This window comes from Oscarella lobularis, chromosome 15, assembly GCF_947507565.1.
Source record: "Oscarella lobularis chromosome 15, ooOscLobu1.1, whole genome shotgun sequence".
In the NCBI taxonomy this organism is placed as follows: Eukaryota; Metazoa; Porifera; class Homoscleromorpha; order Homosclerophorida; family Oscarellidae; genus Oscarella; species Oscarella lobularis.
Genome location: NC_089189.1, coordinates 272,935 through 295,139, shown reverse-complemented (window position 1 = coordinate 295,139; position 22,205 = coordinate 272,935). Strand labels below are relative to the sequence as shown.

The window sequence follows — 22,205 nt, the reverse complement described above, 5'->3', positions numbered from 1 at the left end:
TGGACAACATCCCAACAGATCAAAATTTTTTATTATCACAGGATAAAACGCTAACACGAAAGTATTGCAAATATTCATGAGAAAAGGTAGAAATAAAAAAAGAATCAAACTTCACGTGAGAGTACGGGGATATGACTGAATTTCAAATTTTGGGTTTACCTCAATTGGCTTTGTACTCCGCTTCGGTTATTAGCGCCACCACGATGTCGCGGAACATCGGTCGATTCTGCGGATCGAATTGCAAAGATTTCTTTATCTTTACCTAAGCGAAAAAATAGCCAAACGTCTCAAAATGTCATAAAAAATGAATTTGACCTTGATGATAGGGATGACGCATTTCACTTATTTCCCACAGCAAAACACCGTAGCTATAAATCTGAAAAATAAATTAGTTATGTAATCAAATTGATCAGACACACCTCCTTAGCAAAAATGAACTCTAGCCGACTATTTCGCTTTCCTTTCGCCTCGTTTGCCGTCTCTTTCGTATTCTTGCTAGTCTTGTAGTCGATTGAACGAAGTTACGTGCCGCTTTCGTCGATGCGATCCGTTTTACAGCGTACCTACGTGGAAAAACAATCGATCGTCGTAGATTAGGCACCAAGGCTACTCGAACGGACCTCGCAGCTTCGTCCGAGTGAAACAGCGATCGAAAACGGCGCGCGCGACGCGCAATCGGTCTCGATCGACGTTCGATCGAAGAGATCCGCCATTTTCTTAGCTATAGCGTGCTAGTCTAGTCTACCTGGCTTGTTCTTCGATATCTAGACGGTTGACGAAAGCGTGAAGAAGAGAAAAGGCGTCCCACGAGGCATGTTCTTCGCCATCTTGAACTCGAGCCTTGAGGCGTCAATTGCTGACTAATCAATAGCCAAACCGGAATTGAAAATTTGCACCTATCTGTTTCCACCATTCAGAGCGCTAGTTGAATCCCACGTGACCTCCGCGGACCAATGAGCGCTCTGGGCGGAGCTACACGATTGAAAAGCGAAGAGCACACCGATTTCCCCTCAGTTGCGGCTGAGGGTGGATGCGGCGTGGTTCGCTACGTCTCGTTCTTGAACGGACCGGCTCGGGGGAAGGCAAAAGGCAAGTCTGGGTGTCGGATCAGCGTGGCCCACGGATAATCCGTGCCGGAGCCCGTAGGCAGGGCGAAGGGGGGCTTCGGCCTCGGTACGCGCACTGGGCAGAACGATCGCTTAGGTCTTATTGTTGCTAACAAGCACGAACCGCGCTAGGCTCGAGCGGTTACGGCTTGGAGGGGGTGTTCAAAAACGGTCTGGTTGCCGGCACTTTTCTCACCCGATAGCACGATTAGACCGACGATGATCCGGCTCAGGTGAAGGCATTTCGGGCATTGCACTGTCTTTCTTGTCGGCCTCTACAAACAGTGGTCGGCCGTTCTCCACTTCCAGTAGCCCCGGTTCTTCTCTGGAACACATACCGAAGGGTTTGCTTGTACCAGCGCGCCGGGGGACTTCGGTATTAGGGACCGACTCTCATCCAGGCGGGTACACGTGGGGTGGCCGATGACGCGCAACTCACCCGACAATTTTTGGAAGGGAGTCATCGCTTTGCGAAGACTTCCCTGGGCTACGAAGCGTCCGAACCTCCACGCGGTGTAGCCTGGGTTACGCTAATACGGACGCAAACCAAAAGGTACGTATAACGATTATTTGACACTGACTAAGAGGATTTTCTTTTTAGGTCGCGCGCTGAAGAAAAATGATGGACGAATTCACAGAAGGAGAGAAGAAAGGCCACGAGACACGTTAGATTTTCGGTAGAGTGATTTTTTTGTACTACACGCATGTGTGGAAATAAAATACTTCCCCTTCACGCGTCCTGTCCCCTTCACCCATCTTCCATTTGAATGCCCCTAAAGATAAATAATTAGCAACAATTCCAAAAATAAAATTAATCCATCCTGCAGCCGTCGTATCGCTTGGGACAGTAGACCTCGAACGCGTTGATCATCTTTCTCTAGGAATAGGACGCTTTGTTCTCTACGAATCTTTTTGGATCAAAAATTGGCCGCTCAGTGCGTGAAAAAGGCGAGAGCTCTTCTTACTTATGCTAATACCATTCTCCTCTTCATTGTGGGATTCGACGTTGATCACGTGAAATAGAAAGTGGGTCAAAAGAGGAATTCATTCAACTGCTGTGCACTACTGCAATGTCTCAAAGCTACTCTGCCAAGACGCTTGATTATTACGCGGTAACTAAGGGGACAACTCCGCCGGAGACTAACTGTCCTTAGTCCCGTGGATATGCTGCAGCTGGGTAAGTAAGCCAAACGGATCGTCGTTAGATAGAGGTCGAGTCTCTTAGATTACATGAGTAAGGTACTGTAACAAAAATAGTGTTTACCTACACAAATAAATGCAAATCCAATTATTCGTCACCTTTCTTTCATCCCGTTTGAAAGCGCTTTTGATTCGACGCCATTCAAAAGCGCTATCGACTTTCCTGACGTCACTCTCTTTCTTCACATACGATTAATAGAAATAATTCGCAAAAAGCACCAGATAGCTGAGGTACATGATCGCCGCCACAAATATGTGTCTTGGACTGTCAGGACACGGAATTCCAGTATACGTTCAAATCGTCGCTTCAACGACAATAAGCAAACCAATGAACATCTGCGCTATTTGCATGACAGTGATCGTAATATTGACGATTCGAGGCAGTCGAACGAGACCCTGAGCGCGCACAGCGTAGTACGAATACATCACCATGTGAACGAAGAAGTTCATAGCGACGAAAAGTCGAACGTGGCCTTGCGGATCTGTGAACGAATGAAAACCGTAGCAGAATACGGTGACGTGATGATACCAGTGCAAAAAGATGAGCGGCTGCTTTCTCAATACAATAAAGGACGTGTCAAACAGTTCGGGAATTTTCGACAGACCGAAAACGTACATCCAAAGGGCGCCCCTTTTATGGAAGGGATCTTGGGAACAAATCGCCTTGTCCCAACCGAATGAGATTATGTCTGTAAAAATTGGCACGGCGACTCGTCGGACTCCGAGTGCGCTGAAGAGGGCGAGAAGCATATTCCATCCGAATAGGAGACGTCTCAAGTTGAATTTGGGTCGAGACTCCATGTAGTGGCGTCCGGCGAATATTGCGATCACGTAGACGATGCTCACGTAAAAGCACGCCTTCCAGCCGCCGCTTCGCAGAGACGCCGTGGCGACGGTGAAATTGAAGCGTGCCTCAATCTCTTCGAGACGAGAGAAGACCATGCTGGGGAGAACAGGCCGGTCGGACGTCGTCGGAGTGAAGAATGATGGGATCGATGGGAGTACCGTGGTTAGATTGGAAATTAATCTAATTATTCTTTAGTGGAGAAAAGGATTGGCCCAAATGATGGCCATAGGACGTCCTTGGAACTTCTTTGCTTGCATCAAACACGTGAAAAAGAATAGAGCATTTACGTCCGTCCTAACGTGATTGTCCTCCTGTATATACACCTTTGTCATGTTGTATTCAGTTGCAGGCTTGTTTTTATGCTAACTTCTCCTCTGGCCACGTCTTCATCGAAGTGAGTCAAAAAATAAAGGGAGGATCGGTCCGGTTGGAGATGTGCATCGTTTTTCTACTAAAAACGTCACATGCTGATCTTCTAGAGACAGCATTCGGCTAACCACTGATTAGATGTGGCTTTAGAAAAGAAAACACATTGAGTACCTACAACAGAAAACACATTCAGTACCTACAACAGAAAACACATTGAGTACCTACAACAGAAAACACATTGAGTACCTACAACAGAAAACACATTCAGTAACTTCAACAGAAAACACAATGAGTACCTACAACAGAAAACATATTGAGTAACTTCAACAGAAAACACATTCAGTACCTACAACAGAAAACACATTGAGTATTTACAACAGAAAACACATTCAGTAACTTCAACAGAAAACACATTGAGTACCTACAACAGAAAACATATTGAGTAACTTCAACAGAAAACACATTCAGTACCTACAACAGAAAACACATTCAGTACCTTCAACAGAAAACACATTCAGTACCTTCAACAGAAAACATATTGAGTAAATACAACAGAAAACACATTGAGTACCAACAACAGAAAACATATTGAGTACCTACAACAGAAAACATATTGAGTACCTACAACAGAAAACATATTGAGTACCTAAAACAGAAAACATATTGAGTACCTACAACAGAAAACACATTGAGTACCTACAACAGAAAACACATTCAGTATCTTCAACAGAAAACATTGAGTACCTTCAACAGAAAACACATTCAGTACCTTCAACAGAAAACAGAAAACATATTGAGTACGTTCAACAGAAAACATATTGAATACGTTTAACAGAAAACATAATGAGTACCTTCAACAGAAAACATTGAGTACCTTCAACAGAAAACGTAATGAGTACCTTCAACAGAAAACATATTGAGTACCTTCAACAGAAAACAGAAAACATGTTGAGTACGTTTAACAGAAAACATAATGAGTACCTTCAACAGAAAACATAATGAGTACCTTCAACAGAAAACATATTGAGTACCTTCAACAGAAAACGTAATGAGTACCTTCAACAGAAAACGTATTGAGTACCTTCAACAGAAAACGTATTGAGTACCTTCAACAGAAAACATATTGAGTACCTTCAACAGAAAACAGAAAACATATTGAATACGTTCAACAAAAAACATATTGAATACGTTTAACAGAAAACATAATGAGTACCTTCAACAGAAAACATAATGAGTACCTTCAACAGAAAACATATTGAGTACCTTCAACAGAAAACGTAATGAGTACCTTCAACAGAAAACGTATTGAGTACCTACAACAGAAAACAGAAAACATATTGAGTACGTTCAACAGAAAACATATTGAATACCTTCAACAGAAAACGTAATGAGTACCTTCAACAGAAAACGTAATGAGTACCTTCAACAGAAAACGTATTGAGTACCTACAACAGAAAACAGAAAACATATTGAGTACGTTCAACAGAAAACATATTGAATACGTTCAACAAAAACATATTGAGTACCTTCAACAGAAAACGTAATGAGTACCTTCAACAGAAAACGTATTGAGTACCTACAACAGAAAACAGAAAACATATTGAGTACGTTTAACAGAAAACATATTGAATACGTTCAACAAAAACATATTGAGTACCTTCAACAGAAAACATAATGAGTACCTTCAACAGAAAACATATTGAGTACCTTCAACGGAAAACAGAAAACATATTGAGTACCTACAACAGAAAACAGAAAACATATTGAGTACGTTCAACAGAAAACATATTGAATACGTTTAACAGAAAACATAATGAGTACCTTCAACAGAAAACATAATGAGTACCTTCAACAGAAAACATATTGAGTACCTTCAACAGAAAACATAATGAGTACCTTCAAGAGAAAACATAATGAGTACCTTCAACAGAAAACGTAATGAGTACCTTCAACAGAAAACGTATTGAGTACCTACAACAGAAAACAGAAAACATATTGAGTACGTTCAACAGAAAACATATTGAATACGTTCAACAAAAACATATTGAGTACCTTCAACAGAAAACATATTTAGTACCTTCAACAGAAAACATATTGAGTACCTAAAACAGAAAACATATTGAGTACCTACAACAGAAAACACATTGAGTACCTACAACAGAAAACACATTCAGTAACTTCAACAGAAAACACATTGAGTACCTTCAACAGAAAACATATTGAGTACCTTCAACAGAAAACAGAAAACATATTGAGTACCTACAACAGAAAACAGAAAACATATTGAGTACGTTCAACAGAAAACATATTGAATACGTTTAACAGAAAACATAATGAGTACCTTCAACAGAAAACATATTGAGTAACTTCAACAGAAAACATAATGAGTACCTTCAACAGAAAACATAATGAGTACCTTCCACAGAAAACATAATGAGTACCTTCAACAGAAAACAGAAAACATATTGAGTACCTACAACAGAAAACAGAAAACATATTGAGTACGTTCAACAGAAAACATATTGAATACGTTTAACAGAAAACATAATGAGTACCTTCAACAGAAAACATATTGAGTACCTTCAACAGAAAACATAATGAGTACCTTCAACAGAAAACATAATGAGTACCTTCCACAGAAAACATAATGAGTACCTTCAACAGAAAACAGAAAACATATTGAGTACCTACAACAGAAAACATATTGAGTACCTACAACAGAAAACACATTGAGTACCTACAACAGAAAACACATTCAGTAACTTCAACAGAAAACACATTGAGTACCTTCAACAGAAAACATATTGAGTACCTTCAACAGAAAACAGAAAACATATTGAGTACCTACAACAGAAAACAGAAAACATATTGAGTACGTTCAACAGAAAACATATTGAATACGTTTAACAGAAAACATAATGAGTACCTTCAACAGAAAACATATTGAGTAACTTCAACAGAAAACATAATGAGTACCTTCAACAGAAAACATAATGAGTACCTTCCACAGAAAACATAATGAGTACCTTCAACAGAAAACAGAAAACATATTGAGTACCTACAACAGAAAACAGAAAACATATTGAGTACGTTCAACAGAAAACATATTGAATACGTTTAACAGAAAACATAATGAGTACCTTCAACAGAAAACATATTGAGTACCTTCAACAGAAAACATAATGAGTACCTTCAACAGAAAACATAATGAGTACCTTCCACAGAAAACATAATGAGTACCTTCAACAGAAAACAGAAAACATATTGAGTACCTACAACAGAAAACAGAAAACATATTGAGTACGTTCAACAGAAAACATATTGAATACGTTTAACAGAAAACATAATGAGTACCTTCAACAGAAAACATATTGAGTACCTTCAACAGAAAACATATTGAGTACCTTCAACAGAAAACATAATGAGTACCTTCCACAGAAAACATAATGAGTACCTTCAACAGAAAACATATTGAGTACCTTCAACAGAAAACGTAATGAGTACCTTCAACAGAAAACGTATTGAGTACCTACAACAGAAAACAGAAAACATATTGAGTACGTTCAACAGAAAACATATTGAATACCTTCAACAGAAAACGTAATGAGTACCTTCAACAGAAAACGTAATGAGTACCTTCAACAGAAAACGTATTGAGTACCTACAACAGAAAACAGAAAACATATTGAGTACGTTCAACAGAAAACATATTGAATACGTTTAACAGAAAACATAATGAGTACCTTCAACAGAAAACATATTGAGTACCTTCAACAGAAAACATAATGAGTACCTTCAACAGAAAACATATTGAGTACCTACAACAGAAAACAGAAAACATATTGAGTACCTACAACAGAAAACACATTGAGTACCTACAACAGAAAACACATTCAGTAACTTCAACAGAAAACACATTGAGTACCTTCAACAGAAAACACATTCAGTACCTTCAACAGAAAACATATTGAGTAAATACAACAGAAAACACATTGAGTACCTACAACAGAAAACATATTGAGTACCTACAACAGAAAACATATTGAGTACCTACAACAGAAAACACATTCAGTACCTTCAACAGAAAACACATTCAGTACCTTCAACAGAAAACACATTCAGTACCTTCAACAGAAAACACATTCAGTACCTTCAACAGAAAACACATTCAGTACCTTCAACAGAAAACACATTCAGTACCTTCAACAGAAAACACATTCAGTAACTTCAACAGAAAACACATTGAGTACCTACAACAGAAAACATATTGAGTACCTACAACAGAAAACACATTGAGTACCTACAACAGAAAACACATTCAGTAACTTCAACAGAAAACACATTGAGTACCTACAACAGAAAACATATTGAGTAACTTCAACAGAAAACACATTCAGTACCTACAACAGAAAACACATTGAGTAACTTCAACTTGTGCTTCCTTTGGTCAAATGTTCTCCCTTTGGTCAAATTTTGCTTGTGCTTTCTTTGGTCAAACGTATACTTTTGCATTCATCCTTTTTTTGGCTCGGATGCATATATTTAAAAATGTCTTTTGTCTATTTCTTCATTTCTTCGTTTCTTTTTCTTTTTAGGTATTTGGGTGAAGTTGTGAATAGGAGGGGTGAGCGATGGGAGGTGCAATTCAAAGGCTCCGGGAAAACGCCTTATTCTCGAACGGCAGACGGACGTAAAGTCCTCCGATCGAGCATCAGGGAGTTCTTATGCAGTGAGGTGAGGTGAAATATCATCATTTATACACCAGAGTAGCAAAACAGATGTTTCTCCTTAGGCAATACATAATTTAGGAATTCCTACTACGCGAGGTAAATATATAAATATTATCAGTATTTAATATAGACGTTTATGGATTCAAGCTGGTGCCTGTGTGACGTCAGATACCATGATCCTCAGAGACATAAACTATACAGGGAATCCCATAGAGGAAAGGGTGACTATAGTGACTCGAATAGCCCCGTCGTTTATACGGTAAAAATGACGTCAAATCCCCCGCCGCGGTCTCCCTACATAAAATGTCTCAGATTTGGATCGTTTGAGATATTCAAAACGGGTGTAGCCTGGGTTACGCTAATACGGACGCAAACCAAAAGGTACGTACAACGACTATTTTACAGTGACTAATACCATTTTTTTAGGTTGCGCGCTCAAGAAAAAAGATGGACGAAGTCACGGAGAGAAGGAAGGCAATTGGACACGTTAGAATGATTTTTTCGTACTGCATGCGTCTGTGGAAATAAAATACGAGCAATTTGAACGTGTGGCCGTCGCGTATTTGCCCTGCCGTGCCTTCAGAGCTCATGCCATCGCGGAAACGATCGAAAAAAAAAGCGGCCAACTCGAGCTGGAACACGTGGAGATCGTACATCACTTTCCTCCGCTGGTTCTCGCTCAAAAACGCACATATAAATAAATACGTCTATAAAGTGGAAAATAAAGAAAGGTTCACGTGAATGTAGTGTATGGTATGAGGCCTTCTGCTGTGCCAAGTGACGGTAGGAGATTTTCTTCGTCTAGAAATTTCACAGGCATGAGAACCAAGTGTCCCTTGACGTCTTTCAGCTTCTCCTTTGCCGCTGATCGATCTGTTTTAGCGAGAGTCGGCGTGGACTGTGAAGAATATATATTAATTAATTAATTAATTAGAATTTTAACGGGGTTACGCGAATATTTCGAACGTCAGCGAACGTTTTCGCGTGTTCCGATGGAAGACAATTAAAGACCTCGATTTACATAGATAAATATTTCAAATTCTATTCAAGGACTGAGTCTAGTATACCTCTTCTAATATTAGAGAATTTCTAGCGGCAGTTGGAACCCATAGTTGCTGTAAAAAATCGTTTTCTGGCTCTCTGTTTATAGATACGGTGTCTAACCTTGAAGAATTTCCTTGTAGTTGGATCTAGCAGCTCGTCATTTGGCTCAGATGAAGAAAACCCCAAATGATTTCTTGAAAAGTTAAATAGCTTTATACCAAGTGCTAAATTATCGTACCTAAAGAGTTGGAGACGCAATCCCTGCACGAATTTTCCAACGGAACACGGTTCGCCACCCAGACGCGAATCAACCTTAATTAATAATTCAAAAAATGAATAATAAGTACTGCTATTTTTTCTTATATACAAAATTGGTGTCTTCTATTAGAACTGCGATTTCTGAGTCCCTGTAACCCGTCATTGATCTATCGTTGATATTGGCTAAAGAACTCTCTAAAAAGGGTGTTTTAAAAATTAATAATTTTATGCTTACCTGATCCTATTATCGCCTTTCTATCGTCGACAATGAGCATCTTTGAATGCACGTAAATTATTTCGGTTACCTTAGGATACTAAACTATTTTAATCGAATTAAAATTATTGATTCTTATACTGGTTCGGCTTTGAGAAGAGCGTGATTTCGAAGCCCAAAGACCATGAAGTAATTGCGCGGATCTAAACTCGGGTCTAGTGAAAAATCTATTCAGCAAAAATTCGCTTTGGGTAAGGACACAACGACCTATGGCTTGAATTCGCTCGAAAAGCGAAGAACCACCGCGAAAAAGAGACGTGTAGTTCCAGTGCGTAATTGCGTGTATAGTACGTCCACTAGGCTCGCCAATTTGACCTAAAAATCGCTCAAAACTAACGAGAAAACCTTCGTTTTTAAAGCCACCTTCGAATTCCGGTAGCAAAGGTAAAATAATGATGATTCGAAAAGGTTTGCCTTCTCTATGAGGAAAAGTATATTTATTATTTTTAATTTGGGCGTTTTGATTTACTTGTGAGCTCGTTCCACACGCCTAGCTAGAGCTAGTCCTATATCATTGTCTACGGAACCGGGAACTGACGTAATAAAGAATTGGCCCTTGGGAAATTATCTAATTTCGATTAATAAATGTGTTTGTACTCATACTTCTATGTAAATGAAATGCTCCGCGGTTTCAATGCAGTGAACGTACGCCTGGAGAATCGAATATTCCACGGAAACGCCCGACGACCATTCGCCAACGGATCGAAGAATCTAAAAACGATTAAATAATAAAAATAATTAAATCGACTTCCGGTTTACCTGACACCGACAATCGACAAATTTTTCAGAAACATTCGAAGGTAATTCGACAAGAGGATCTCCCTCGCGTGGCATAAGAAACGGATACTTACCCCTATCCTTCACCTTTTCATTCTATATAATTAATTAATTAATTATCTATTTTGCACTTTTTAAAATAATACTTTAGTGAAATTCCATCGTTGAATAAAATGTCGAGCGACGTCGCGAGCCGCACGCCCGTACAAACAAACCCCGATGTCTTGCCAAGGCATACGTGGACTCTCCAGTCGCGGAACAACGTCTAGAGTCACGCTAAAACCTCAACGGGTTTCCTTATATATTTATTTAATTAACCTTCAAACGGTTTGTCGAGTTCATCGGGTTCTTTATAGAATGGGTTATAGTAATCCTTTCCTGGCCACGTTAGCTCGTCGCAAGTCGCCGAAAAAACGTCCTCTATGCTCTGGGGTTTCGGCGCGGATGTGGCCATAAGCAAGGTCGCAGAATGGGCTAATATCTATAGGGAAGTCTGCTTATGGGAAGCGTTTATTTATGAGTGGGGTTTTACGGTTGTAAGGGCGGGTCCATCGGGTTCGTCTAGGCTCAAATTTATGGGGCCTACGTCGGTTAGAAGATGCTCACTGTTATCCCAACGTCCGAAACATAAATCCAAGCCTATGACGTTTTGATTGATTTGGGTGATTAATTTTATTTATTTATTTTACCTCCGATGAAGGCGATTTCTTGATCCACGCATACGATTTTCTCGTGATGCGCCCAGAGAAACGTACCCCCGCCCAAATCGTGATCAGGATGACGTAAAACCTTTTATGTGAATAAAAATTTGATTTTTATATAATCAATAGTTTGATACTCACGACGATATTCGAATGCAATTGCTGGAAATATTGTTTCGCTCTCGCAGAACCAATATTCATGGCAAGCTCAACTTCCTTATAGAGGCAAATATAAACTCGAACACCCTGCCTCTATAAGGGACAAAGCCTCGGTTGTTTTTCTTAAGAAAAATTAAAAATAAGACTACCGCTTTTCGTTCGAGTATCGTATCAAGACGCCACTCATCTGATCCGCGTCTAGGACGCTTTAGATAGAGCTCAGGTGATATCCTTAGCGTTTAAAAATAGCGTTTTTGTGTGAGGAGGGTTTTTACGTACCACCAGTCCGCTATGAAGATTTCCTGCGTGGCTATTTCGAGAGCGTCGGCGACTGCTTCGAAATAATCGGCCCCACATATGAACCTCCACGCGAAAATTAATTTTTTATTAATTTATTGTATATTTAGGGTTGTACCAACGAGCTGCGATGTCGTTTCGGATTGGAGCGAAGGAATTGAAGCGGTGTTGCTCTGTCCACACTTTTCCGGCGCCTTGGACGCGTTCCTCAATAGCGGAGCTCCATTCCCTGTATACCCCATCATAGAGAGAAGATAAACAAAGGGAATTAATTAAATTTTCTACTAATGGTGAGGAGGTAAGATCTTCTATCCCCTGCTGAAGTTAGTCAGAGCCCACGCAGAATAAACGACTAGGTAACCACGCTCTCCTGTTTAGGGCATTTAAACTCGCTGATTAAAATTAGGAATACCCAGGTGGTAATGCTTTTTAGTGAAACTCATTCTGCACGTTTTTCTAGCAGCTAAAATTTTTCCGCTCAAAATATTCGTTCGGCTCCTGTCCATGCGCCTGAATCGCGAGCGCCGCTCGCGCAACGAATTGGAGACACTTACCCCTCGAAAGTGGGCGTACCCGCCAACGCTACTTTATGCGCATCAAAACTGTTTCGCCCGTTATTTCGCCTCAAAACTGTTTTGCCCGTTATCTTGCTTCAAAACTGTTTTGCCCCTTATCTTGCTTCAAAACTGTTTTGCCCCTTATCTTGCTTCAAAACTGTTTTGCCCCTTATTTCGCCTCAAAACTGTTTTGCCCCTTATCTTGCTTCAAAACTGTTTTGCCCCCTTATCTTGCTTCAAAACTGTTTTGCCCCTTATTTCGCCTCAAAACTGTTTTGCCCCTTATCTTGCTTCAAAACTGTTTTGCCCCTTATCTTGCTTCAAAACTGTTTTGCCCCTTATCTTGCTTCAAAACTGTTTTGCCCCTTATCTTGCTTCAAAACTGTTTTGCCCCTTATTTCGCCTCAAAACTGTTTTGCCCGTTATTTTGCTTCAAAACTGTTTTGCCCCTTATCTTGCTTCAAAACTGTTTTGCCCCTTATCTTGCTTCAAAACTGTTTCGCCTACTACTGGTGAGAAGGCAAGATTTCCTACTACTGGTGAGGAGGTCGTTATCTTGCTTCAAAACTGTTTTGCCCCTTATCTCGCCTCGAAACTGTTTTGCCTACTACTGGTGAGGAGGTAAGATTTTCTACGACTGTTAAAGGACTTACATTGCCTGGCGTTTGCTCCAAGCTTGCACAGTTAAAACTCTTTAAAAATTCAAAGAGATAATGTTAGTATATATTTATTTTTTGGATTTTACCTGGACGAGTTTGTGAGGCGAAGTCCGTGGTGAATTCCCGTCTGTTCGAGGCCGTGAGAGACGGTGAATTCGCGGTCAAAAAGAATGACGCCACGCAGATTTCCACTTTGAGGACTTTCAAGGAAAAATTGGAGTTTTTTCGTATGTGAATATCTACGGTTTTTACCAGCTATATGCGACGAAACTATCCTTGACGAAAAGCCATCTTTATTAGGAAATAATTACGAATATTTATCTTGCACTTATTATTTACTATTTACCTTTTTTTCCAGTTTGGACAGGCGCATGCGTAGCAGCACTTATTGCTCAAATTTCGACAGATTTTAGGGAATCTATGACCGCCTTTTTTCTTCTTAACAACTCCCTCCCTTAATGAGCAAACGCTCAGGAATTAATCTTAGCTAAACACCCGCTCTTTCTACTTTGATTTGCAGCCTAAATCGTGCACAAACGAATAGGGACTAACTTCCAAAAAATTCAGCTAAAAAGTATTGAATCAATAACGGAAATCACTTAAAACTTAGACAACCATTTCTTGCGTATTCAGATAGCCTGGACAGCTGACAGCCTTCTGAAGATATCGTTCAAGATCTCGCTGAAAAAATCAATAATCAAAATCCTAATCTCTAATAATAATTTTCTCTATTTGCCATTCTCTTGTTCATAGCTGCTGGATGATGTCTTCTCCCTATGTCCAGCTTAAAAGGAAGACCGGGAAGACGACCCAGAGGCTCGCGACGATGGGTCATACGCCTGATGACGTCATTCAAACACGTGGCGCGAGAATCAATACTATTGATTATTAATCTTGCCTTGCTTTTTTAAATAAAAAGACTCTAGCTAAGTTGAAGAAGTGTTTGTAGCGACGATGGACTATCCATTCGAAAGTGCCGTGTCGGAGCCGAATTTTGTATCTAGACTTGTGACGTCAGAGGGGGCGGGGTCTCGATTATTTAATTTTTTCGACGCACAGTATTGGATTTAGTGGATGATGACGCGCGTCTCTTTCGTAGCCAATGATATTCACGTCGATATTGCAATCGGGTAAAAAGGGCGATGAGCTCAGTAGGGGGCCCTCGGATATGTGCAGGAAAGATCGGCGCGGACGTTGGGGTACTGCTAAGGGAGAATTTTCGGGTGTGCGCATGGGAAATTTTAATTTTACTTATTGATTCTGAGTCCGATTCGTCTTCGGTTTCGCTGTACGCTTTGACGTCGATTTCGGTGTTGACTAGGTAGGAGAAAGGGTTAGGGAGGGTACGCACGGCGTAGGAAGTGCAGAAGCGCGAGTTCTAGGCGCTAGAACAGGGTGCGCGTCCGGTTCTCGAGTTTTAGAGCTTCTCTACGGGTTTTCTCTAGCTCAATTGCGTCGCATGCAAGTATAAGTCACTTCGAGATCGCCGCGTACCTGAATCGACGTCCGCTTCAGCCATTTCGTGCGAAAAACAATCACAGCCACGTCCGGGAAACGACACTCCCTGGATCGCCCGGATTTCATTTAAAACTATATATTGAAACGTGCAAAAAAATCAGCAAGATTATAAATAAATACGCTAGTCATATTTCGGGAAATCTTGATTGATTCTCCTATAAATATTTATGAAAATCGCGTACGGTTTCCTGTTGTCATACCTTATAGTCTCTTGGTACTAAAAACAATGAAACGTTGATGTCGTCTCGAAGAGAGAATTCTTGAAACGTCACTTTGGCAGTGATAGTCGGTAAAACAGGGACTTCTGCTCGTAAAAAAATCAGAAAAAAATTAGGGTTGCCTTATTGAATTTACCAGCTTTTATGGGAAATCCGGAAGGTAATTTCAGTTCAACCAATTCCTTTAGTTTTCCAAACTGTTTGAAGGGGAACATTATCTCCAGCAGATCAAGCAGCAAATTGACGGAAATAGGAAAGTTCTGGCACTGAGAAGAACCCCACAGTATCAACAATAGAAATAGAAAATATTAGATTAGCTAACAATGGCTATAGAAGCGCGAAAATTTCGCCTATCTTCTTTCATATTCACCGGCCTCCCAAAATGAAACCTACAGCAAAAAATAAATAAATAGGAAATATTACCATGGCAATTACTGTTCGCTTGATTCAATGTAGTCTCGCCACGTGACGCCTGATGGTTCAGGAGGAAGCAAAGATTGTCGTCTTGGAAGCTATATGACGTCAAAATAAAAGCCTAGATACTATAGAGAAAGATCTTACAGCTTGGCTAAAGGGATTCTTCGTGCATCCCTTCGTAAATGTTTCAACAAAAGCCTAAACTCGAGGTTTTAATAATAATAATGAGTTGAAAAGGAAGTACCTTGTTCCTTTGAATATCTTCTTCAGATAGGTGCTCACGTCTTTAATAATTATTGATTTATTATTGATTAGTTCTTCTATTTTTTTCTACCTCTTTCTGGTGACGACAGAAACTCCGTGAACGTCGTAGACGTTCGCTTCAAACGGGCCAACTTTGTCCTACGCACCAATCAATGTTTCAAAAGGAAATTCTATAGTTTGGGTCTCACAGTTCGGTCCGTACGAAAAAACCAGCCGGACTGAGATCTGGTGAAGTGAATGGGCTTTGTAGAAAGACGAACTGACGTCATATCTCTATAAAAAATGCTTCAAAATTAGACTTAGAGTGAAATCTTTCGATTTACGTGCTCATTAGAAAATCGACCTCGTCTTCGAGATCAACTTCATCAAGCTAGATAATAAATTAAAAATTATTAATTTATTTTAAAATTTATATTATGTACCCGTTCTCTCATTTTCTGATACACTTTTAGCTGGTTATCTAATAGCATAACGGCTCCATTACCTAAGCAAGTGACGTGAGTTCAAGTCTCGTATTTCGTCCTAGAGAGAGTCCTACAGCTGAGCTCTCCATTATAGATAAAGGAGAGATCGCCTCGCTGCCATTTCATATCAGAAAAATCAACCAAAGTCGTATCCATTCTAAAAAAACAAAAGTAGACAACGTAGCCCTCAAAAACGACTATACCTCAAGCAGGCACCCTTCTTATATATCTTGCAGAGATCAGATGGAAGCATTCTAGACACAAGTGGAACTGCAAAAAATTAATACCGATTAAAAATACGATTAATAATTTTTACTCCAGCTTTGGAAGTCCCATTTGACTTCGAGATAAAAGTCGGGTATCTAAGAACCCATATAGGATTTAAAAAACAAAACATTCTCGTTGTAAACGGATATGTATGGACGCACCTGCTTCAATATTTTCGAAACGTGAGGCCGACGCTTTTCGACGGCTTCTCGCGTCTGGAATCGCATTTTTTGAACGAGAGAAGAGACTGGGAAGACGAAGAGAAAGTAATGAATATTTCGATTAGATAATTATGGATTTTTTTGGCTGCTGTACTCGTTTGCCTGTCGCCGTAGCTGATCGCCTCCTCGAGGCACGTCCATCCGCGCGCGTTCTTCGCTTTGACCGACGCGCCGTTCTTGAGGAGAATCTGAACGCATTCTGCACGGTTTCATAGATAATGGGTAGAGTAAACACGATGCAGCTGCGCTGTTCTGACCTTTTCGGCCCAGTGCTATGGCGAGATGAAGAGCTGTGTTGCCTTTTTGGGAGGAACGTTGGAATTGTTGGACTCGGAGTTTTGAGATCGACGCACCTTGGGGATCTTTTGCGTTTACGTCTTCCGCGCGACAGTAGGAGGAGACTTTGCGAATGTCGCCTTCGAATACGCTGCAGTGGAGCGGATAGGACGACATATCCTCGGACCGTTTTAGTCCAGTACCTACGGGATCTCTGACTGACGAAAAAGCGTGACGGCAACGTATCCGGCCGTGATTTTTACGCAAAAATATCTAGGCAACATTTCTGGATGAATTGGAAGTCTTTATGCGTTCGTTGCGCAAGCGCCGCTCGCGCGCAACGAATTGAAGACACTTACCCCTCGAAAGTGGGCGTGCCTGTCAACGCTATATTATGCGCGAGAGCGTTCCATGCGCCTGTACCGCAAGCGTCTCTCGCGCGCAACGAATTGAAGACACTTACCCCTCGAAAGTGGGCGTTCCCTCCAGCACTACACTATGCGCGAGTGGCGTTCCATGCGCCTGAACCGCAAGCGTCGCTCGCGCGCAACGAATTAAAAATAAATGCAAAGGTTACAAAACAGAGAGTTAAAAAAATAAGAAATCACGGTTTTCATCAGGCTGTTGTGATTCGATCTCGGGAACGTTCGTCGTCGTCGACAGTCAATTCATTCTTTATTGTAGTAACGTACTTTTTCAATTTCCTTACCGACTTTTTAGTGAACTGAGGATGAGATGCGTAAATTTGCAAGCTGGGAACACACTGTTTGACCAGAGCGAGTGACGACGTTTCTATCTCGGGTTTTTTGTAAGCAGTGGGTAGACGCTTTCTGACAGGAGGCAATTGCTCATCTTCTAGTTTCACGTCTTTGTCACTAACAGCCTTGGGACGACCGCCCTCCACCAGCTAAAGAAAAATTAGAACAATCTGAATCTCTTTTTAATTATTTCTTACGCTGAGTATCGTTTCTAATGTTTCTCCCATCAATGCTATGTTTGATTGAACAGAGTCCAGTCTGTTCTCCAAGCCATCTATCCTATCCTGTTAAAAAACCCAAAGCGTAGGCGCAATATATTAATAGTGTCTTTAGTCTTACCACCACTTCGTCTATGTCTCTTCTCACGCATTGACTTTTGCCTTTGGCTTCGCGAATGCGCTGTTTCACTCGAAGCTGAACTTTGCCAAACATCTCTTCGTTTCTTTCGTTCATCTCAACGCCACCATTTGCACTGTTGTCCTATAAAATCATGTAAGGCTAGTCTTTGGTTGCTCCTAACCGTACTTCTTGGATTTTGCACATCTGGCTTGAAACTGGACTAAGAAGAGTTCCAATTATTATGCAGAACCAACCGAATGGCAGTGGGAAAACTCTTCCTGGCTCCAAGTCCATGATGACAATAGCTCGCGTGTACTTCCACTCCTGTTCAGCATTTTCCTAAAAAGTTACAATTATTGCATATGCCTGCTGATGTGACCAAGCAACGTACATAGATACTTTCAAATGCCAAAGTAACCAGACCAATCAACATATTGAGAAGTATAACAGAGGCGAGAAGAAGCCACGCAGCAACAAAGATGTACAAAAGAGTCGTCTCCTCGCCTTCTCTCGTTCGAAAATCATCCAAGTCGAGAAGCCCAAACAGAGTCCAAAATAAACTCTGAATAGAACTAAATAAACTTGATAGTTGCCTATTATCAAACGATGGGTCTTTCGTGTGAGCTGCCTGATATGTGCTGGTCATAAGGGCAGCAAAGGCAATTCCAAATGTCGAGAGCATGACCAGGAAATAGAAGACGTCTTTTCCCAGCGTCCAGAAGGCGAGTTGCAAGGGACCCAAAGAGCTGTGCAGACGAAATATAATCAGAAGATTCAAACAGGCAAAAGCGGCTCCAAATCCCAGCGTGATATGAGACGCTGCAAGAAAACGACAATAGGAGTTCTAGAATAAAAGCAAAATTAGACAATAGAACGAGACTTTGGACACCCACGTCTATTGCTTGCGTTGAATTGTTTGAACACGACACGTTATTGCTTTTGCTGAGAACGTATGCATCGGTGACAATGAATCCAAGAAGACTCAGAATTAGCAATGCGTCGACTATATAGCCCGTTACGAGAGGAATGTTCTCCCATTTCAACGCCACGGACTTTTTCTCCTTAACGTCACCCATGTGCTTATTCAATTCGCTTCGTCTTTTGCACCAGAGGATCAAATAGGCGACCTTGTCGAGTATGTAACCGATGCAGAAAGCAAGCACTATGCCCTCAAATGCCGTTTCACCCCTTGAAAAACCCGAGGAGATGCCGCGATATTGTTCAACGCGGACTAGAAGCAAAGCAACAAAGAGGGAAAACATGAGAGATTGAGCTCCATAGGCAATTGCAGGAACGTAAAGAATACGCAGACGATTGGCAAGCAAAGACAACGAAAAGAAGTAGAGAATATTTTCAATGTAGAAAAGAAGGATAAGCCAGGCGTAGTGATACCAATGGAGACCCGACAAGGCGGCACGCGTGAGTCGAGAATAAAGAAATTTTCCGCCTCTCTTGCCAAGAAATAAATCGTTGGTAAACGTATTGGAGTCTCCAGAAACATCCAAACCGTACCATTTACGATTGACGTATTGTTGAGCCCCTCCAGAAGCGAGATACTGAAGAGAAAATCAAAGTCAAAAGATAAGTTAGAGAGTCTCGATTATATTCACCTTTTTTAGACCTCGTTTCTTGGCCAAATTGAAGTGATCTTCGCTCACCAATTGAAACGTTTCCCTGTCGTTTGTCGCATCGCCTAACATTGCCACTGTAAGATCTTCCAACTCCTTGGAAACGGTCATAAAACGATCCTTCGTTCCGTCGTATTTGTGCGTTTCCGCCTGCTCTCTCAAATGAGCGACGAGTCGAATGCAAAGATCTTCTGGTTGATCGCGATAGGCGAGTGTTTGCGTCACTTCGTAGAGTAACGCGTCTAGCTGATCCACGTCAGATATCATCAATTTATCGTCGTCGAAACGAGCGCCGTATTTCAATAGTAACATGATGTTTTCCGGTTGGGCTTTCGTTTTCGATTCCAAAGCGTAATCCAAAGCCGTTTTGTTGTCGTCATCTTTCATTATAATCAATTTGCGTAGGTCTTCGAAGTCGCTACCTTCAGACGTGAAAATTTGACATATTTCTTCGAGGATTCCTTGAAATAGGTCGGGGTGAACGTTGGCCCAAGCGAGATAGTGAAACAGGGTTCGATGGAAATTGTCCGTGGCGAAGATAAACTCACTAGGACATCCAGTTATCAGGGAGACCAGTCCTTAGGGAAGAGAGTGTATTTATAATAATATCCCTAATTTTAGGGTATCTACCTTTCTGTAGGATAATTGAATCTTTTTCGTCCATTATGTAGTCGTTTGCGAAGTGATGGTCCTTTAGGAAGTTGAAGAAGAGTTGCAGTGCCGTCATTTCGTCGCGTTCTTTGTATCGGTTCGCGAGGCACGGGTCGCGCTTCCGCTCTCGAAGCAGGGCGCGAATCCATTCGTCGAATCGTGACGCTTGGGCCCCGCCTCCTACGATTGAACGAAGACCGGGGAGGGGAGCTCGTTCGAGCTCTTTCCATAAGCCAGACGGCGAAGGGGGAAATTGACGATTTCTCTCCTGCAAGCTCTGCAAAGGAAACGTCTGCGCTTTCGCTTGAGAAGCCATGGGGCCGAGCTCTCGTGAGCTGCACTACGTAGTACGCTAGTGATTACTTAATTACAAAAACGCTAGTCACGCCCCTTAGGTTCTGAGAAGGATCTAACAGTTGAGACAATAGAACGCCTGATTTTCTACACATGCGCGTAGCTGAGGTCGCTAGCGGAGTCCGTGCCTTTCGCGATGCGTTCGTACCTTTTTGTCATTGGTTGTCTGTGCCTTGCATCTATTGCGGCTCGAGTTCCCCTAGGATACGGTGACAGCGCTCCGTTTCTAAACGTATAAACGCGAGTACATGTAATGCAGTCTAAAATTTGAATATTCATATAGGAACGTACTGGGGATTTTGTGTCTCTTGATCAAGACAGAGCTGATCAACATCAGGTAAAGCAGGTCAGTTCATAGAGAACTATTATTAATTTCAACGCACTTCTATAGATAGACGAAAGGGTGCGAAACGAATTGAAGGAAGAGGTTCGAAATATATTAATACAGTACCCTTACTGACCTTCTCTTGACATACACATGCACAGATTCTTAGGGACCTAAGAACTAGCATCGGTTCTATTACGCCCATACCAGTAGCTTATTTACCTGGCGGCTACGATAAATGGGTTACGTATAACAGCGGTGAGAGCCCACTAAAAAATTCCCAACTCGCTTATTTTCTTTATTCTAGGTCAGGTGATTACTCACTGGTCGAATAGTACGTCTGGTTCTCTTCTTAAATGTGGTATGACGTATGAGAACGGCTCTATCGTTGTTCCTGTGTCCGGAGTCTATTACATCTTCTTCAATTTGCACGCGAGGAAGCTCGACCCTAAGCCCGTGTCTCGTTATCGCTATCCCAGCCTTTATGTTGATTCTGATCGCGTTGGGTTCATGCTGGAGCACTTTGTCAAGTCCCACGAGTTGTCGAACTATTTCGGAATGCTCTGGAATGTAAAGAAAGGCGGTAAAATATCTGTGAGAGCAGTTGGATACAAGGGCATGCAGTACCGTTTTGGAAATCAAGACGCGTCCTTTGGCGCGTGGCAAGTCAACTAATTCCAGTCTATTGAGACTGGAAACTAAATACTATACTCGTCTTTTTCTCACTATTCTTTGTTCGATGTTGCACTGTAGGAAAGAAAGACTGGCAAACGTTTATTAGACGGTTTCTTCCTCAATCTAACCAATCACTTCAAGCGACGCGCTACAAAGAAAAAAGAAACAAAAAACAACAAGTAATGCGTCACCGTTGACCATCTGCTGCTAAATAGTGCAGATAGCACAGGTAAGTTCGGCATTTTGCACGTAAGGGCCGCATTCCAGATGTCCATAACACCTACCGTCCACGAAATACATTTGGGCGCCAGTTTCCGCATTTCTTGTACCAGGAACCGCTTCGGCGTTGCGATCAACACACGCATAATCATTACTATGACCGCCGTTTGACGACGCCATAAGATAGCCGTAATATTCCCTTCGCCAGCCGCTCGGACAAACATTGCGCGCGGGAATCATAAGAAGAGCAGTTTTTCCTCTAACCAGACAAACCACGCACGGAACATCGTCATCCCTTTGAACGTGCGGAGCAAAGGGATTAAACTTGTACACTTCGTATTCAGCGTTGTACATGTAACTGTACGTCTGCCCGGAACCCGTGTAATATCCGTCATAAATCGGTTGTTTAGGTAGGCACTGATACGATGATCCTCCGCCACTCGTACCGTGACCCGCACCGCCGGCCCTTCCTTCGTAAACAAGCTCAGCACCGCTAGGACAAGTCGTTCTTCCCCAGCGAACATACGTGACAGACCCGGCTAGAAAGAAAAGTCTTCCCGCGGCCTTATCTATTGCAGAGAATCGCGCTATCATACCATCTCTTCCTGGTGCGCCTTTTTGTCCAGTCGATCC

At 41.5% G+C, this 22,205-nt stretch overlaps 6 protein-coding genes and 1 long non-coding RNA gene across 7 annotated transcripts; 1 reads left to right on the top strand and 6 right to left on the bottom strand.

Moving 5' to 3' along the window:
* Window positions 1-9: 9 nt before the first annotated feature.
* Window positions 10-888, bottom strand: LOC136195896 (uncharacterized). Its single transcript, XR_010672015.1, has 4 exons — window positions 621-888; window positions 420-563; window positions 316-376; window positions 10-262 (listed from the first exon to the last, which is right to left on the bottom strand). It is a non-coding gene; the product is annotated as an uncharacterized lncRNA (long non-coding RNA).
* Window positions 889-2,600: 1,712 nt separating this feature from the next.
* On the bottom strand, window positions 2,601-3,248 carry LOC136196235 (very long chain fatty acid elongase 6-like). Its single transcript, XM_065985760.1, has one exon. It carries the CDS (start codon window positions 3,246-3,248, stop codon window positions 2,601-2,603), a length of 648 nt encoding a protein of 215 aa, XP_065841832.1.
* Window positions 3,249-8,924: 5,676 nt separating this feature from the next.
* LOC136195848 (phospholipase D1-like) lies at window positions 8,925-14,522 on the bottom strand. Its single transcript, XM_065985321.1, has 32 exons — window positions 14,473-14,522; window positions 14,230-14,295; window positions 14,036-14,183; window positions 13,877-13,978; window positions 13,715-13,817; window positions 13,594-13,659; window positions 13,487-13,545; window positions 13,325-13,432; window positions 13,231-13,269; window positions 13,065-13,178; window positions 12,973-13,011; window positions 11,881-11,991; window positions 11,745-11,828; window positions 11,615-11,696; window positions 11,448-11,558; window positions 11,295-11,394; window positions 11,138-11,244; window positions 10,924-11,086; window positions 10,752-10,870; window positions 10,588-10,701; window positions 10,432-10,539; window positions 10,298-10,383; window positions 10,192-10,247; window positions 10,036-10,143; window positions 9,910-9,983; window positions 9,790-9,859; window positions 9,664-9,737; window positions 9,535-9,608; window positions 9,417-9,489; window positions 9,320-9,367; window positions 9,204-9,263; window positions 8,925-9,150 (listed from the first exon to the last, which is right to left on the bottom strand). The coding sequence occupies exons 1-32, from the start codon at window positions 14,495-14,497 to the stop codon at window positions 8,986-8,988; spliced, it is 2,856 nt and encodes a 951-aa protein (XP_065841393.1). The 5' UTR covers window positions 14,498-14,522; the 3' UTR covers window positions 8,925-8,985.
* An 18-nt stretch (window positions 14,523-14,540) lies between these two features.
* On the bottom strand, window positions 14,541-16,834 carry LOC136195847 (ankyrin repeat domain-containing protein 13C-like). The gene is made up of 18 exons (XM_065985320.1): window positions 16,701-16,834; window positions 16,605-16,646; window positions 16,442-16,546; window positions 16,288-16,373; window positions 16,176-16,221; window positions 16,063-16,129; window positions 15,934-16,016; window positions 15,818-15,879; window positions 15,719-15,765; window positions 15,584-15,668; window positions 15,466-15,533; window positions 15,376-15,415; window positions 15,276-15,329; window positions 15,150-15,226; window positions 15,037-15,103; window positions 14,851-14,980; window positions 14,697-14,800; window positions 14,541-14,651 (listed from the first exon to the last, which is right to left on the bottom strand). The coding sequence occupies exons 1-18, from the start codon at window positions 16,798-16,800 to the stop codon at window positions 14,622-14,624; spliced, it is 1,293 nt and encodes a 430-aa protein (XP_065841392.1). The 5' UTR covers window positions 16,801-16,834; the 3' UTR covers window positions 14,541-14,621.
* Window positions 16,835-17,159: 325 nt separating this feature from the next.
* LOC136196099 (short transient receptor potential channel 4-like) lies at window positions 17,160-21,509 on the bottom strand. Its single transcript, XM_065985609.1, has 14 exons — window positions 21,306-21,509; window positions 21,003-21,241; window positions 20,901-20,947; window positions 20,815-20,851; window positions 20,645-20,738; window positions 20,502-20,579; window positions 19,979-20,276; window positions 19,331-19,926; window positions 18,614-19,276; window positions 18,112-18,564; window positions 17,907-18,059; window positions 17,721-17,861; window positions 17,579-17,665; window positions 17,160-17,530 (listed from the first exon to the last, which is right to left on the bottom strand). The coding sequence occupies exons 7-14, from the start codon at window positions 20,073-20,075 to the stop codon at window positions 17,240-17,242; spliced, it is 2,481 nt and encodes an 826-aa protein (XP_065841681.1). The 5' UTR covers window positions 20,076-20,276; window positions 20,502-20,579; window positions 20,645-20,738; window positions 20,815-20,851; window positions 20,901-20,947; window positions 21,003-21,241; window positions 21,306-21,509; the 3' UTR covers window positions 17,160-17,239.
* Window positions 20,458-21,460, top strand: LOC136196110 (uncharacterized). The gene is made up of 5 exons (XM_065985620.1): window positions 20,458-20,585; window positions 20,637-20,690; window positions 20,745-20,780; window positions 20,840-20,936; window positions 20,986-21,460. Exons 1-5 carry the CDS (start codon window positions 20,490-20,492, stop codon window positions 21,351-21,353), a joined length of 651 nt encoding a protein of 216 aa, XP_065841692.1. The 5' UTR covers window positions 20,458-20,489; the 3' UTR covers window positions 21,354-21,460.
* LOC136196234 (short-chain collagen C4-like) lies at window positions 21,485-22,166 on the bottom strand. Its single transcript, XM_065985759.1, has 2 exons — window positions 21,638-22,166; window positions 21,485-21,501 (listed from the first exon to the last, which is right to left on the bottom strand). Exons 1-2 carry the CDS (start codon window positions 22,164-22,166, stop codon window positions 21,485-21,487), a joined length of 546 nt encoding a protein of 181 aa, XP_065841831.1.
* Between the last annotated feature and the right edge of the window lie 39 nt (window positions 22,167-22,205).